Raw genomic sequence first — 16,475 nt, 5'->3', positions numbered from 1 at the left:
AGAGTCAAAATAAGACTCGTCACGCCCTTTTTTCTTCTCTTTTTGGTCTCGATGATCACACATTTTTGTCGATTGCTTCATCCTTCTTCCACGCATAGCACGGCGTCAAGGTCATACTCATTTACGGATGGAAACCATACACTCCTTCAAGAAGTTCCTGGCTGGACACAGAGGTTCAAGGAATGCCAGTAATGTTATAGTTACGAAGCGGCAAGCTGATGCCATCTCCATGCATACTGGACATGGAGGCCTGGGGCTCCTGCGGAATTCCCGCTACGAGTTCACGTATCACGGTCGACATCAACCGTCACTCAGCTGCACTGTACTTTAGATACTGCCCCTCGGCAACATAATGAACAAAATAGACGTTCATACCTTTTGAGATTTGTGTCCTATTGTTCAAATGATGTGAGATGAATGGTCGTAGCAACTGTGCATGTGCTAGCGTAAAGCCAAGCTTCGGTCCGTCGACTTGGGGCACTTGGATAGATTTAGACCAGTCTAGCCGCTGAATGACGTCGACTGGCTGATTGGCTCTAGCCATCCAAAAACTGAAGAATTGTCATTATCACATCACCATAATATTGTCAGATCAATTATCAGGCACGCATTGTCAATCCTATACGCCAATGTCACCGCACCTCCACTAGCTCCCACCCCGGAGACGCGAAAGTTGCGTACCTCGGCCGAGGTCCAATTTGGAATCCGTGGATTCCGCAATGCGACGCGCCGGGAAGAGTCAGGACCCCTGTTTACGTCAATCCGATGGCGGGGGCTTCGGCGTGTCTTTGCAGTAACCAGTGCTTAGTTATCCCCCAATTCCACGGCTTTCTTTAGCGGGGATATTGTAGATTGATTGGTGATGATTCATCCCCGTGCATATGGAGCTTCACTACCTCCTTGCCTAGGTAGATTTGCAGCGGTGGTGGGTAAGCAACTTGCCTCGCAGCCGAACAACAGCTGTGATTTGCAATTCGCAGTGCAAAAGTAGCCCGACGCACAGCTCCGTTCGCCGATTCGATCATACCCACCCGCCGATCCACACCAACCTACGGACCTGCCGCTGTCCTGAGAAGCCCCCGAAGAAAAACTTACATCAGCTACCTTACCTTCCTCAGCTACCCGCCCGCTCTCTGCCTTATCCCGGACCACACGCACACCACCACGCCGCACGCCGCCGTCCGTCTCGTGTCTCCCGTGGCCGCATTTGTCAGGTCGCGCATCTGCAAGCATATAAGACGTCACCCCGTCCAGCCCCACCAAACCGCACATAAAGAAACACCGCTCTCCCCTCCCCCCTCCCCCGCGATACCTTTCGATCTCCCCTCGAGAGATACGCTCCATGCAAGCCCTCTACCGCACATCTACCGTTGCATCCCGAGCAGCAGCAACAGCAGCCACGGCAGCCCCCACGAGAATCGCATCCATACAGAGGCACCTCTCCTCGACAGCCCGCATCATGGCTCCCATCACCAAGGAGACCGACTTCCTCGTCATCGGCGGCGGCAGTGGCGGCCTCGGAGCGGCGCGCAAGGCCAGCGGGCAGTTTGGCGTAAAGGCCATGATCGTCGAGGGCTCGAGGTTGGGAGGAACTTGCGTGAACGTTGGGTAAGTCCCCTTCTCCCTCCCATACCGCCAATTCTTTCTTGTTGTCTGACATGAAGCTCGCACCAGCTGCGTCCCCAAAAAGGTCACCTTCAACGCCGCCGCCATCGCCGAGACGATCCACCAGGCCAAGTCGTACGGCTTCTCCGTCTCCGAGACGGCCCCCTTCGACTGGACGACCTTCAAGAACAAGCGCGACGCCTACATCAAGCGCCTCAACGGCATCTACGAGCGCAACCTCAACAACGACAAGGTCGAGTACCTCCACGGCTGGGCCCGCCTGACCGGCAAGAACGAGGCCGAGGTCACCCTCGACGACGGCTCCAAGGCCACCGTCAAGGCCAAGAAGATCCTCATCGCCGTCGGCGGCAACCCCACCATCCCCCCCGAAATCCCCGGCGCCGAGCTCGGCACCAACTCGGACGGCTTCTTCGACATCGACGTCCAGCCCAAGAAGGTCGCCCTCGTCGGCGCCGGCTACATCGCCGTCGAGTTCGCCGGCATGTTCAACGCCCTCGGCACCGAGACCCACCTCTTCATCCGCCACAACACCTTCCTGCGCAACTTCGACCCCATGATCCAGGAGACTGTCACCAAGGAGTACGAGCGCCTCGGCGTCAACCTGCACAAGCGCTCCCAGCCCACAAAGGTTGAGAAGGACGCCCAGGGCAAGCTCACAATCACCTACAAGGACGCCGACGGCAAGGAGACCTCCGAGGGCGGCTTCGACCACCTCATCTGGGCCATTGGCCGCACGCCCGCCACCAAGGACCTTGGCGTCGACACCGCTGGTCTCAAGACGAACGAGAAGGGTTACATCCCCGTCGACGACTACCAGAACACCAGCGTCGAGAACGTCTACGCCCTCGGCGACGTCACTGGCAAGGTCGAGCTGACCCCCGTCGCCATCGCTGCTGGACGTCGTCTGGCGGAGCGTCTGTTCGGAGGCCCCGAGTACAAGGATGCGCACCTCGACTACTCCAACATCCCCTCCGTCGTGTTCTCCCATCCCGAGGTCGGCAGCATCGGCCTGACGGAGCCTGAGGCCGTTGAGAAGTGCGGCAAGGACAACATCAAGATCTACAAGACCAACTTTACCGCCATGTACTACGCCATGATGGAGCCCGAGGAGAAGGGACCCACCGCTTACAAGCTGGTCTGCGCCGGCCCTGAGGAGAAGGTTGTCGGCCTGCACATTGCCGGCCTCGGCAGCGGAGAGATGCTGCAAGGTTTCGGTGTCGCTGTCAAGATGGGCGCCACCAAGAAGGATTTCGACAGCTGTGTCGCCATCCACCCAACCAGCGCTGAGGAGCTGGTTACTCTGAAATAGACTTTTGCATAAAGACAGGCTTGGCCTGGTATAGAGGAGGAAAGATACCAATTCAGTAAAATTTCAGGTTACTAGTACAGTTTTCCCCTCGTAACGCCAGTGCTATGCTCATGCTTGATAGACGTGCCCATTTCCTTTTGATCCCCAACACCAAGCTTTTTCCCTTTCCCAAACTTGTTTTTACATTGTGTACTGATGCCCATTGGCTGTCTGTCGATTTAGAATGATCTTGCGTGTGCTGTGGTTCCACGTTTTTGATGGCCCCCTCACAGGAAGACAATGCTGAAGAGACCCGTAGTCGACAGACCAAAGATTGTAAACAGGACTGCGTGAGGTGCAATGGCAGCGGCAGCACTAGCAGGTTTCGAAGTGCTAGCACTCGGTGTTCTGGTCATTGTCAGTGACATTCTGTGGGTTGTCTGGGTTAGGCCAGTACTCACGAGATGGTGGTGGACGGTGCCCCCGTAGCTTGAGGAACGCTGGAAGCATCGGAGTTGGTGGCAGACGGAGTAGGCGAGGGCGAAGAGGATGAAGATGGCGCAGGCAGTCCGGCCACATCGATGCCAACCAGCGCACAGGTAGAGGCGAAGCTCTCGTAGGCAGGTTTGAGATCTTCGGCATCGCAAGTGACCGTCAGGTTACCCAGCATGTCTTTTTGCTTAACCTCGCAGATGTATTCTACTCCACTGGGGACGCCTTGTTGTTCAAGAGAAGCCATGAGACAGGCCGGAGGTACAGCCAGGACGACGAGAGGAGCAAATGCTGCGAGGGCGAAGGCGGACTTCATTGTGTCGTTTTACTAGGTAGTAGGGCGAACTGAAGCAAAAAGCAGAAAATAACAATTACTTAGGCAAAGGACGACGAACGCAACCGAGGATATCTTGTAGGTAGGTTTTCGAGGATGGTTTGTGTGAGTCTGCAGGTTGGTTTGTAGGTTATTGGTTGGAGGTGAGGTGAGGTCCCGCCAGCAACGACGTCGCGCCGACGGGAGTGACGTTGGGTGCCGGGTGGTGTGGCAGGTCGACTCGCCTCACATGCGTGCCTTCCGTGTAAGTGGCCTTGGACGTATCAGTGAGACGCAGCAGCGGGAAGGAACCCTGGTGGGGGGAAGATCATCGGGTAAATCTCCGAGGTTTCCTTGCAGTTTCTGGGGAAGGAACGGGGTCCGGTGGGTGGTGGGTGGGGCCGGCGCGAACTTCGCTCCTTCTGGAACATGTTCAAAACACCATGCTCACTTTCCCATCCGCCGCGCACTTGCCCATTCGGCACCCTCACGATCGCCTCGCAGTCGCTGCTGCACTTGGAGGGGTGGGGCGTGGCTGCCGTGGACTCGTGGCTGTCGCATATTGATTTGGAGCCTCTCAATTATCCCGCAGGCTTCCAGCCTCGACTCGGTCCTTCTCGTTGTCGTTTTCATTGATTGTCTCACCATTGCTATTGCCGTCGTCGTCAGTTGTCGCCATTGTCTTTTTCTTTACCTCTGTCGTCAGCATCCAGGCAATCACCTCCCTCGTCGTCACGCCTCGGGCATTCAGGCCTCCAGTGAAGCACGCCATCCGTCTACGAGTCGGATTTCTGCCAAGAGGACCCTTTCTCAGGGTAGCCACCACCTCGTCCTCTACTCAATCGGGAATGCGGCAACCGCGACAACCAACCAACGCAACCCTCTGCACCAACAGGTCGAATGACATTTCTTCATTCCCTCTTGCTGTTGCGTAACCTCCGAACCTTCTCGCGGCCAACCCGATATTAGGTTCAGATGTCTGTGGTGATCACACTTGGCAGCCCAGAAATATCTGGGCAGGGCGACAATTGACTTTCCGTCTCCCAAGTCGCTCTTTCATCGGACAATCTGCGTTGGTGGCCCTGTTTGTCCCATCCAAGACACAGCTCTTTTGAGTTTGGGTTGAGATCGCACCACGTGCGGATGTCCTGACTCTGACGTTGCTCCTCTGAGCTCACCTGTCGGCCGACGCTCGTACTAGGGAACAACTTTGATTGCCGCGGCGCCTTGACTTGCCGCTCAATCGCCGCCAGCTGCAACTTGCATGAGGAACCTTCGACATATATGGCGAGAATGCAAGCGGCACCTGGCAAGAAGGGGCCAAGCGTTTCCCTCGCGTCCGTCCCATGGCTAAACGGCGGCTCTGGTGATTAAGAAGGCTCGTATCTCGTATGATCCCTCACTGGGCAACCGGATTTCCCAGATCTTGGCTGCGGTAACAATGCACTTAGCGGCTAATGAGGCCTTTGCGACGTTTCCCGTCACGGATCTTCAGATGAGTTTCGCTTCGTCCACAAATAAACGACGAGTCAGAAATGGCGCCTCACAGTATGCGGAGCGATCTCACCAGCCATTACCTTGCTCTTGGAGTTGAACTGATCAAACCCTCCTAGAACCACTCACACTCGCTGTCTATCGTCAACTGTTCTGCAAGCAATCCCTCTCTTGTCGATGCCATCGTGGAGGGTATGCCACCTCTTCTATTGTTCCATCATTAGCGCACCTGCGTGACGGCGCTTACTCGAACCTCCAATCCCGACGTCGGTACTCCCCCGAGGCCATCGCTTTTCACCGCGGCGTAAGCGAAAAGACTGAAACCCAACACACGAAATCCCTCTGGCACACAACACGCCTCGACTCTAGGTGGATAGTACATTCTTCCCACATGCCGTTTTACCCACTAGCAATTCATCGCCGACATTCTGCCGTCATCAAGACGGCCCTTTTCGTAAGCCCCGCGGAGCGAAGTGATGGCGCGGCGCGTTGAACGGGTGCGCGAGTAGTTCTCGACAGATCTAAGGGTGGGCAAGCCGCACGTCAACACACAGCCCACAGCTCGGGGAGGAGTGCAAGTGCCCTCGTAGATGACAATATGAAGCAGTTTGAAGCGCCGTTTCTTTGTCTGCGTCCCCGTGTCCGCGATGGACGATGAGCCTGACTAGTTGGCATCAAATTGCTCTCTTTCCCGTCGGGGAGTACCAATCCGCACGCACAGACTGGTATGTCATAGCCAACTCGTGGCCTTTGGTCGGCGTTTGGAGGATTTAGACGAGGAGGCTCGGCAGCCTGGTAACAAACATGGCCAGAATTCCCCGAAGCGGCTTGGCTGCGTGTTGTCAATGCATAGTAGTCTGCTGCCGCCAGCGCAGCTAGCAGAAGGCAAGCATCTACGGCACGGCAAAACAACATCCACTGCAGCTTGAGCATACCGAATTCTCGAATGGTGTACGGTCAATTAAATCAAATGCTATTGGATCACGGGAGCGCACCACCGGTGCCAGGCTCTTGGAAGCTCTCAGAGTTTGAGGCTTTAGGCTGACTGGCCGGTCTGAGCAAGGTCTCTCTAGATACACACATGTTTCTGTTCCGATGTCCGGACGAGTCATGGGCGGCTCCCTCCATCTGTGCAGTCGGCAGGCAAACGCAGACGTTCTCGAAGTTCTTCTGGATTTCCGTGACGGGTAGAGCACGGTCTGGCAATACGCACACACATACAACAGGACGTCGGACGTGCATGATGTACTCGCGTAGCTTGAGACCCCGCTCGGTTTCCCCGGATTCCCCTGTGGGTTCTCGCAAGGTCGACCCGTCGGCGGGTTCAAGCCGTTGGGTTTATCGCATTTCGCTCTGCCAATCAGGCTCTCAGATCCTCATGATGTGTGGCCCATCTTGCTGCAGAGCCCGATCTTCTAGACGGTCTTCCCTACCGTCGATCAACCAGCCCTTGGACTATGAAACTTGGCTGTTGGAAGTTTAACCTCACGGACAAGGGGCTCGCAAGTAAACCCTCTCAACTGTGTGTGGCCGCGGAAAGCCTACGCTTCGACCCGGGTTGCTAACGTTGCTGTCGAACGACGTTCGTTCCCATGCAGTCCTTGTCCAACCTCTTTCCGGTTCGTCGTCCACCACCCGACCCGACACCTTGTTTTGGCGCACGCATGACCCGTGGAACGGCTGCACATGGGCAGTCCAGACCATCTCTTTTCATCAGACTATGTTGACCAACCTAGACTGGGAGCATCGCTGGAGAGATCAGACAGCAGTTGAAGGGCCGGGTGCTGGGTTCGCATTCGTTGTTGTGTCTGCTCAATGCATTCGAACCACCGCCCAGTACATACGTAGGGGACCACCTGTCAGTCATGGACCATCCTGACTCCTTCTCTTCTCTTGTCAGTCCGTTCTTCTGTGTGCGGGCTGGATCATAAACTACCCTCCCGCCCGTTCCCCCCGCTCTCGTCCGCTCGAGATCCATTCCAAGAGGAACACCAAATTCTGGGCCTGCAGTGTAACCCTCATCATCAAACATGGCGGACGACAAGGTCGGCCAGACGGCGAGCGTGACCATCATGCTGATGACCTTCATCACGCTTACTGTCGTGATGAGAACATGCGTAAGGAGTGTGCTGTTGAGGAGTGTCGGGTGGGATGACAGTAAGTCCCCGTTGTCGATTAAAGTTTTTCGAGAATCATCACTGACAGTTGGCAGCACTGGTGATCATTAGCTGGGTAAGATGCTCAAAAAACCCTTGATCGATAATATCGTCTAACAGAGATAGGTGCTGGCAATGGCTCTTTGCGGTGCAATTCTTGCCAGTGAGTCTCAAGGAATGCTCTTCCCAGTTGATTCCCGCTAACACAACTTGTAGTGACCAACGTCGGCTTGGGATCACACTTCCAGGACGTGTCGAAATCAGACTTTGCAGAGTTTTTGAGGGTTAGGGCAACCGATAATCTTCTTTGGTGACGTCTCGCTGACATAGTGTGCATAGCTACAAGTCGTCACGCAACTCACTTACATCTGGGCGTTTGTGACGGTGAAGATGTCATTTACCGTTCTCTACTTGCGGCTACTTCCCGACCAGATGTATCAGAGAATCAACAAGTTTCTTCTGATCTTGCTCCTTGCGGAAGGCATCGAAGAGACAGCAGTTGTCATCTTCAGATGCAATCCCATACCAAGAGCTTGGACTCCGTCTATTCCTGGAACATGTCTAGACTTGACCATATTCTACTATTCAGCTGTCAGTCTTCTGTTATTGCAACTATCCCTGACTTATGGCGCTAACTTCCTCCAGTTTGCCATCAAATTATTGACGGATTTGGTGCTTTTCGTCCAACCGATTCCCACCATCTGGAAGTTGCAATTGCCGATGGCGAAGCGCTGTGGTGTGATTTTCATGCTTTCCTTGGGATTGCTGTAAGTGCTTTCCATATCCAATCCAGACTGGAAAAGATCTAACTCCGTCAAGGGTTTGTATTATTTCGGTCATCAGAGTCAGCTACATCAATGCATTCGACAAAGATGTTACTTGTGAGTACTATTTCCGTTCCTCAAAAACACCGGGAACACCAACTGACTATTTCAGTCTTGGTTGCCGATCCCCTGCTCTGGTCAGAAGTCGAAGTCTGCGCCCTCATCATCTGCTCTGGCGTCCCCTCCCTGCGACCGTTGATCTCGAAGTTCCCCGCCCTGAACAAGGCTCTCGGCCTCTCGACGGGCAAGTTTTCGAAGAACTACTACGCCAACCAGCGAACCACAATAGGCGGCTCGAAACCGTACCTCGCCCAAAACGCATACGCTCGTGGCGCGGCAAAACAAGGTTTCGGGAAACTTTCTCAAAGTTCGAGTTCCTACGGCACCGGCAGCGGAACCCGCACCAACACGGAGAGCATGGAGAACATCCTCCCCCTAGACCTCGACAAGCCTTCGCTCACACACAGCGTGGAGATGGGCATCATCAAGGTGAAGAACGACATCCATCAAGAGGTCCGGCCAGCGTCACCGGACGTCATGGACCCGTATTTCCCAGCCGGCAGGCCGATGGCCCGGCGGAAGAGTCGAGGAAACATTCACAATGGCACGGGGTGGATCTCGGACGACTGATTTTGATACCACATCGCCCGTCGGGGCGACGAAATGGGCGGGTCCTTTTGGTTTACGCAAAACAAAGATTGGTACATACGCATGGCCGTATTTGACGGTTATTATAATGTATATAAAACACAGCATCTGGCGAAGAACGGGCTCGCCAACTTTGGCTTGACCTATGGCCCTATACTAGGAGTCGCTGCGCGATACACTCAATGCCTGCATGAACAGGCCAAATTCACTTCTTTGGAACTTTTCACACACACTCTCCGCCCTCTGAGAACCGACCAGACGATTGATCACTCCCATGAACTGTTGGCGTTTGTAAGCGGTTCAACCCAACTTGGGATGTGCCCGATGTCTGCATGTAATGTCTCGCCTGTCAAGCCGTTAGAGAGAGCCAGTTTGACACAGTCCATGCTTGAGAGATCCGACTCTTGCGGTGTGGAGTCTGGTGGTGTGTAGAGATGGAAGCCCGGATTTTCCGTTCGGCCAAAGTGCGCACAACCTCCGAAGACCGGGCTGCTTTGCTTGTAGACACATCCCGGATCCGGCTCGGATTTGATGTCTTGATCCGCTGTGCTTGGTGTTACAGAAAGAACGGGAAGGCCTCCACTGCGCCCCTTTTTTCTTTGCTTCAAACATTGGTTGACAAACGAGAATCGAACGAAATCTCCGAGACATGAGATGAGAATCTCTTGCAGGCATTCCGATCAAACAGCCGGCGAGGTCATATTCGTCATGTGTGATGGATATAGATGAGGCTAATGAGGTAGCATCTGCCCGTTGCTCGAGGTTGAGGTGTGCTAGCAGGGAGTCGAGGAGTAAGAATTTCACATGTCGCTGTGGAAATGCTTACGGTACCGCTCGGTGGCCAGAGACTTATCAAATTGAGTCGTCCCAGGAGCAAACAGAACCCTTCGAAGTCGTCTGTAGAAGCGCAAGCAGGGGAGGCTTGTTAAAAGCTCTCTTAGCCTCGGTGAAGGCTTCGGTCTGGCATGTAGGCAAGGGTCAACCGGCTCCACTATGCTTATCGATAGCACTCACCGAGGACAGACCCATCTACACCGACAAACCAATGAACGGTCGGTTCAGAATGCCCTAGCATGGTCCGTGCACAGCGAAATGGAGCTAGCGAGCCCGCACAATTATGTCGAATTTTCCCACTCATCCTGAACTCTACGAAAAGTTCATCCCCGACAACCTCGACAACCACCACCCCACGGCCAACAACCGATTGCCATCTGAGTCACCATCAGGTTAGTTGACGATTGTAAACACATACGAGAGAGAACGAAGAGAAAAAGGCGCCAGGCCGCAAAAGCGAATTGCGATATATCTCGATTTCCCCGGTTCTCTTCGAACATTTTCCTGCGAGAAAAGATCACGAGGCGAATTCGCGATGTCTCCCTGGCGAGCATCATCAACTCCTCACTCTCCCCCCTCTCCTCTCCTTCCTGCTCTCTTCTGTCATCTCCAAAATCAAGAGGAAAACAAACAATCGCTAACCCCTCCATCTTCCGAACAGCATAAGCAATCATGGGTATCTCCAGAGATTCCCGTCACAAGCGTTCCGCTTCCGGTGCCAAGCGCGCCTACTACCGTGCGTAACACATCCGAAAGCCCGTATGCTCTAACCAAGCATGCGTTCTGACCTTTCTGTCCAACAGGGAAGAAGCGCGCTTTCGAGGCCGGTCGCCAGGGTGCCAGCACCCGTATCGGCCCCAAGCGAGTCCACACGGTCCGCACCCGCGGCGGCAACCACAAGTACCGCGCCCTGCGTCTCGACTCCGGCAACTTCGCCTGGGCCTCCGAGGGCTGCACCCGCAAGACCCGTGTCATCGGCGTCGCCTACCACCCTTCCAACAACGAGCTCGTCCGCACCAACACCCTGACCAAGTCCGCCGTCGTCCAGATCGATGCCGCCCCCTTCCGCCAGTGGTACGAGGCCCACTACGGCCAGGCCCTCGGCCGTCGCCGCCAGCAGAAGCAGCAGGCCGCCGCCGGCGAGAAGGCTGAGGAGGTCAAGAAGTCCAAGTCCGTCGAGAAGAAGCAGGCCGAGCGCTACGCCGCCCAGGGCAAGGTTGAGAACGCCCTCGAGAAGCAGTTCGAGGCCGGTCGCCTGTACGCCGTCGTCTCCTCCCGTCCCGGCCAGTCCGGCCGCTGCGACGGTTACATCCTCGAGGGTGAGGAGCTCGCCTTCTACCAGCGCAAGCTCCACAAGTAAATGTCGCGCGCCTCGTAAGTTTGGCTGCATGGTGTTTACCGTGGTGTGGGAAGGGATGGAATGAAACAAAAATCTTGGGTTGTATTAGATGGCCCCCGTGGCTTTCTCTAACGAAAGAGCCACGTGTAACGGGAATGAAAAACAACGTTTTTATCGGGCAACGGTTGTTCTTGGTGTTCAAGAGGTTTTTTTTAAAACGTCGTCTGGTCAAAAAAGCATCCAGGGGGCGTCAATCAGTCTACAGCGAATGTAGGCTCGGGAAATATCAAACCGTGCCGACGGACGGATCTGGGTTATTAGGAAGAACTCAAAAAGACTATACCACCAAGTTTTTGCCCGCCTGAGCTTCATTCACATTGTCTCGCGTCCACTCATCGTAAATATCTCCAAGTGATATGCCATGGGGATGTTTCTGTATGTATTGTGCATGTTGTTGTAACTTGTGTCTAGGTATAGAGAAACTGCACCAGAACCTGGCCGGTTGCCTCCCCTGCGCGGCCCTGCCTCCCTTTTCCTAGCAAGGGCACCCTACGTGAAAATCGGGTCTGTGGGCTCCAACTGTAACTCCGTGTCCGGACATGTACTGACCGACATGTATGATTCTCCTCGACTTATTCCTACTACTCTCTGTTGTTGTCTCCTGTGCGTTTGGTGGGATATCAAACATGAACAACCGCCGCTTCTCAGCTCGTGGTTCCTCACCGCCATCACCCAGCTTGCCGCCCTGATGTGCGTTGGGCCAGCAAACACACACGAAACCCCATTTGCATGGGAAGCTATCATTAATTTTGTACATTAAGATGTTCAATGAACTCTGCTTCTGGGGCTGCCAGGGTTGTATATCGGCAAATCACTCTAGGCGAACTGTCGCTTGAGGTCCGTCCACTTGCGTGTCAGGGTCTCATGTTGAGAATTGATCTGGACGGTGGTCAGCATTCGATGAGAACAGGGTGCATGCGGACGGATTGTGCTTACCTCAGCATACTGCATCTTCGTCTGTACAAGCTCCTCCTCCAGCTCTGCCAACTCCTTCTCCAATTTCTGGTTCTCCTCGTGAACGTTCGCGTTGCGCTTCATGAGATCATCTCGCTCCAGCTTCCAGGCGTTCTCGAGCTCCTCCGGCTGCTTCTCGATGACGTTGCGCAGCTCGCGGACTTGGCCCTTGAGACTCTCGTTTTCGTCCTTGAGCTCTTCGTTCTCAACCTTGGTGTGGACAAGCTCAGTCGCGAGGGCCGCTTGCTCACTATCGTAGGCCTCAACACGCTCCTCGAGCTTACGCACCTTGACGGCGAAGTTGATGTTGGCGTTCCGCAGTTGCTCAAGCTCCTGCTCGCGCTCCTTCTCCGTCCTCGTCTTCTCCTCCCACTCCGCGGTGTATGCCTTCAAGATTTCGGGTGTGATCTTGACGTCACAGGCATCCCTGACGAGCTGGTCGGCACGGTAGACTTCCTTGTCTTGGCTGGCGCTAGAGCTGCCAAAGAAGCCATTCTCCAGAATGCTTCCTGCGCTCGGCGCGTGGTCAATGTAAGCATCAAAGAGCTTGTCCTTCAGGAAGACGGTAAGTTGCTGCATGTCCGAAATGGCCAGCAGGTTGGCAGCGTTCTTTTGCATCAAAACGATGCCAAACCGCAGGATGGCCGACAAGCCTTCAGACAGAATCAAGTCGTAAATGCGCAGTACCAGTTGCAGAGGGAAGCGGTATGCGAAGAGCGTCAGGAACCATTGGGTTGCGTACAGGTGAGGCGAAATGCTACGACGGCGAAGGTGGCAGTACAGAGCAGGCTCGAAGTCCTCAAGCAGACGCTCGAAGATGTAGAGGTTCTTGTGCAGACCAGGCATGTCCTGGATGAACAGGTCGCGCAGGTGGTAATGGTTCATCAACCTTACCAACAGACAAAAGGCCTCCTCCTCCGTCGTGTTGAACAAAAGGGGCATGATCAAAAAGTTCATTCCCTGAGCGTAGCCAACAGCGTCGTCGTATAGAGCATACGCCTTGCACACACCAAAGAGGCCCTCTTGAAGCCCGGCGGCGGCAGCGTACTTGGAGAAGCTGGTTCGCGCACCCATATCGCGTCGGATGGTCTTTTCCAGCTTCTGAATCATGGCAGCATCCTCCTTTTGCTTCTTTTGCCTGGCTGCCGTCGCAGCCTGTTGAGCCTTCGCGATGGCCTCGGCGCTCTTCTCGTTCGGCGAAGGCATGCCGTTGCCGTTGACTGCTGAATGCTCCGAGTGGATGGATGAGGCGGAAGAGTTGACTGCCTCATTCTGAATGCTGAGGGTACCATTGCTGCCCGAGCTGAGGGTGCCATTGCTGTTCCTGTTCTTTTCCTTGTCTGTACCACGGGCAACGAGCTCTCTGTACATGATCTCGAGCTCTTCGCTGTTGCTCTGCGCCAGGACCTGCCAAATTACTCCTCGAATGGCACTGGGAATACCAGTGGCGATAGCCCTGTTCAAATCCTCGGCGCTCGTACGAGCAACGACGGCCGGACCCTCGTACACCACTGACTGCCACAGGTCCCAGTCAATTTGGGCATCGGGCATGTCAGAGGGACCTGCCGATACTCCAGATACTGTCCCGGGGGCCAGTGCTGGGTTCGGTGTTGTTGGCAGAGGCGACTTGGGCGGCTCTGCCCCAAGCTCCTTATCACCATTCTGAGCGGGAGGTGTGGACAGGCCAAGGCCCTTTGGCGGTGGGACGGGCGTCTTGTCATCGTCGAGCGTAATGCCTGCCTCTTCCCGCATCCTGACCATCTTGAAGCGATCCTTCAAGCTGTGTCGGGCGACACCGTGCTTGCCGTCACCTTCCTCTTCATCGAGCCTGCTGAGCATCATCTCAGGATTGCTAGTCAACGTGGCGATGGAGCTGGCAGTATTCCGTCGAGGCGAAGCGGCGGGCGGTGGGGAGGTCTCTTTCTCCTTGCTGCCGCTGTTTCGTGACAGCCAGGCGAAGGGGCTGGTGAGCTTCCTTGTCGGAGGACCTGGGTGTGATACGGGGACAGGAGGAGGAGCTGGAACGGCTTGCGGCAGGGGTGCAGCAGGTGCAATAGGAGATTTAGCGGGAGACGGATCGGCGGGGGGCGACCATGGCATGGAGGGCAGGGCGCCAGTGATGCTGCTTATTGATATTTTCTTGGATGGCACTCTAGGGGGAGGAGGGCTACTGGCTTTGGGCGCTGCATTAAGATTAGCATATTGACACACGTCAATCAGTTCATGCGACGAAACAAACGCACCTGGCTCCTGTGGGGCGGCGGTGTGGTCGTCGTCGAGATTGACATTGTCCAAATTGGAGGTATTGGAAAGTCGGTGGGAGACTGGAGAAGGCTTCCGCTTGATTTCAACATCTTCCTCATCGCTCTTGAGGTCGTCTGCGACTATCGGCTCGTCCTTCGGGGGTGTAGGGGGTGCGTCGTCTTCGACTTTGCTGTCCTCTTCTTGTGCCTGCTTTGCCTCCTTTGCCTCCTTTTTCGGGGACTCTGGCTCCGTGGGGGGTTCGGTGGGCGGTGCTTTCGAGACCGAAGGCGTCCTCGTGGTAAGGGAGCGCACCTCAGCGACCTCAGCGACTTCAGCTACCTCAGCGACATCGACGACGGCGTCTTCGAAATCATCCTGTGACTATTCCAGCAGTGTCAGCCAACCATGTCGTACTGGATTGCGCCGCTGCGGCGGCAGGAGCCCCGAGAGGATCCCCAAGGGCTCGGACGTGTCTGGAGGGAGGACGGGGGGCGTTACATTCTCCTTGTCCGAGTCGGAGTCGGAGTCGATCGATAGCCTCTTATCCTTGGTAGCCGTGATCGGAGACTTGACGGGCTCGTCTGGCTGGGACATGGTGTCGTCGAGAATTGCAGGTCAACTCTCGCAGACCGCGATTTGGGGTATTCGTACAGGTTCGTGAAGGAGTGCAGCGGTTTTGGGGAGTCCTCGGGTCAAGGTCGAACTTGAAACTAGGCGGTGGCCATGGAGATGGGGTCCAGCACTGGGCAACGGCAATGTACACTGTGTCGTCTGTGCTGCTGCTGCTGCTGAAGAATACTCGTGGCAAGGTGCAGGCTGCAGGACACAGCTTTTGTTGTGTATCGTGGGGTGCAGAGGAAGTGCTCGCGGGGATGTGCTGTGTTGTTTTGTGTCGTTGCGCTTGCCAGGACGACGGGTGAGTTGAGAGTCAAAGGACAGAGGAGGATTCGAGAGTCGAGGGTTGATAGCCACTTTACGGTAGGTAGGCGTCTCCCTCCCTTTTTTTTTTTCTTTCTGGCTGGGTGAGATGGGGGTTACGGGGAATCGAAGCTGAGCCTCACCGCAGATGGAGACCTGGGAAATGTACCTACAGGCTGTTATGCGCCCACCAAATATCAGCATGGCCCTCTTCAGAAGCGAAACCTCTCACTTGACAGCACCTCAATTGAGTGAGGTGGATTGCGGTGGCCCAGAAGCGTGCCCGTATTCGCTCGAAATCATCAAGTATCCCCTGTGTCGGTCCCCAGCACCCTGAACAAGCTCCACCACCGGCCTCGCGCTGGGGGCCAGGGTCACACCTTAGGGAGGGGAAAGGGGGGGAAACGTCCAGTAAACGGCCGGCCAGTGGCAGGCTAGCGTGCCGCTACGGCACGGGATCGTTCTCTGTTTCGGGGGTCTGGCTGCCGTGACTTTCGAGTTCCTCCTCCAATGCCGCCTCATCTTTGGGACGGGCTCTCAGCAACTTCCAGGTTCGCAAGCCACCCCCCGTCCCCTCCACCGCAGTCACAAGCTCTCAGAGGGGGAAATGCCACAACGAACGACAGGGCCCTTCAACCAGGCCCGGCCAAAGGAAATTGCTGGGATCGACGCGGCAGGGAACTTGGTGTTTCTTGATAATTGCCCACCATTTTCCACGCCCTTCTTCCTGCCCTTTTCAGCCCCCCAGAAGCTTCTGTTTCTCCTGTTTCTCTCTGTGGCACTGCTGCGGCGGAATCACTGCTATCTCTATGCTGGTTCATCGGCCCTCAACGAGCGGTCTGGGCCTTTTGGTGACCTTGAGCGCATTGTCATCAATGCCATCAATGCTTACGTTCGTGGAATATTGGTAGAAATGAGAGTTTATTCCCCAAGGTAAACGAGCCACCTACATCGGACGACACCACTCACGACAGCTTGTCTCCATGTAAGCAACCAGACACGAAGGCCAGGCAGGCTGACGAGGCCAAGCATTACTTACGCCTTGCTTCTTTTTTTGTTTGTTTGTTTCTCTCTGAAGCATGCGTGGGCGGTCCCCGAGACGAGCTTGTCTCCAAATGGGCTTGTTCAGCCCAGCAGCAGCCGCCGCCCCTGCAGCACAAGTCTGTTGGATGGCACGATGGCACGATGGCACGATGGCTCGCCGCTGAAAGCACAGCATTGGGGGGGTTGGCGGGATACAGAGTACCTGCCCGGTACCTGCCTTTGTCTCACTCAGCCAGCGGCT

General features: G+C 55.3%; 5 protein-coding genes across 5 annotated transcripts; 3 read left to right on the top strand and 2 right to left on the bottom strand.

Moving 5' to 3' along the window:
- Positions 1–1,459: 1,459 nt before the first annotated feature.
- Positions 1,460–2,935, top strand: gtr-1 (Glutathione reductase; the record flags this gene model as incomplete). Its single annotated transcript, XM_032021815.1, has 2 exons — positions 1,460–1,608; positions 1,675–2,935. The coding sequence occupies 2 exons, from the start codon at positions 1,460–1,462 to the stop codon at positions 2,933–2,935; spliced, it is 1,410 nt and encodes a 469-aa protein (XP_031881243.1).
- Positions 2,936–3,201: 266 nt separating this feature from the next.
- On the bottom strand, positions 3,202–3,722 carry CGGC5_v009709 (uncharacterized protein; the record flags this gene model as incomplete). Its single annotated transcript, XM_032021814.1, has 2 exons — positions 3,202–3,322; positions 3,376–3,722. The coding sequence occupies 2 exons, from the start codon at positions 3,720–3,722 to the stop codon at positions 3,202–3,204; spliced, it is 468 nt and encodes a 155-aa protein (XP_031881242.1).
- Positions 3,723–7,243: 3,521 nt separating this feature from the next.
- On the top strand, positions 7,244–8,823 carry CGGC5_v009708 (Satratoxin biosynthesis SC1 cluster protein 4; the record flags this gene model as incomplete). The annotated part of the gene is made up of 8 exons (XM_032021813.1): positions 7,244–7,370; positions 7,426–7,445; positions 7,496–7,532; positions 7,586–7,653; positions 7,709–7,960; positions 8,015–8,136; positions 8,189–8,250; positions 8,306–8,823. 8 exons carry the CDS (start codon positions 7,244–7,246, stop codon positions 8,821–8,823), a joined length of 1,206 nt encoding a protein of 401 aa, XP_031881307.1.
- Positions 8,824–9,914: 1,091 nt separating this feature from the next.
- On the top strand, positions 9,915–11,035 carry RPS8B (40S ribosomal eS8 domain-containing protein; the record flags this gene model as incomplete). The annotated part of the gene is made up of 4 exons (XM_032021812.1): positions 9,915–10,067; positions 10,337–10,351; positions 10,399–10,411; positions 10,479–11,035. 4 exons carry the CDS (start codon positions 9,915–9,917, stop codon positions 11,033–11,035), a joined length of 738 nt encoding a protein of 245 aa, XP_031881244.1.
- Positions 11,036–11,890: 855 nt separating this feature from the next.
- On the bottom strand, positions 11,891–14,866 carry GYP5 (GTPase-activating protein GYP5; the record flags this gene model as incomplete). Its single annotated transcript, XM_032021811.1, has 4 exons — positions 11,891–11,953; positions 12,011–14,211; positions 14,272–14,653; positions 14,771–14,866. The coding sequence occupies 4 exons, from the start codon at positions 14,864–14,866 to the stop codon at positions 11,891–11,893; spliced, it is 2,742 nt and encodes a 913-aa protein (XP_031881246.1).
- Positions 14,867–16,475: the final 1,609 nt, after the last annotated feature.

This window comes from Colletotrichum fructicola, assembly GCF_000319635.2.
Source record: "Colletotrichum fructicola Nara gc5 chromosome Unknown KSG_Nara_v1_contig05, whole genome shotgun sequence".
NCBI lineage: Eukaryota > Fungi > Ascomycota > Sordariomycetes > Glomerellales > Glomerellaceae > Colletotrichum > Colletotrichum fructicola.
The sequence above is the reverse complement of the archived record's forward strand: the minus strand, read 5'-3'. Positions and strand labels throughout refer to the sequence as shown.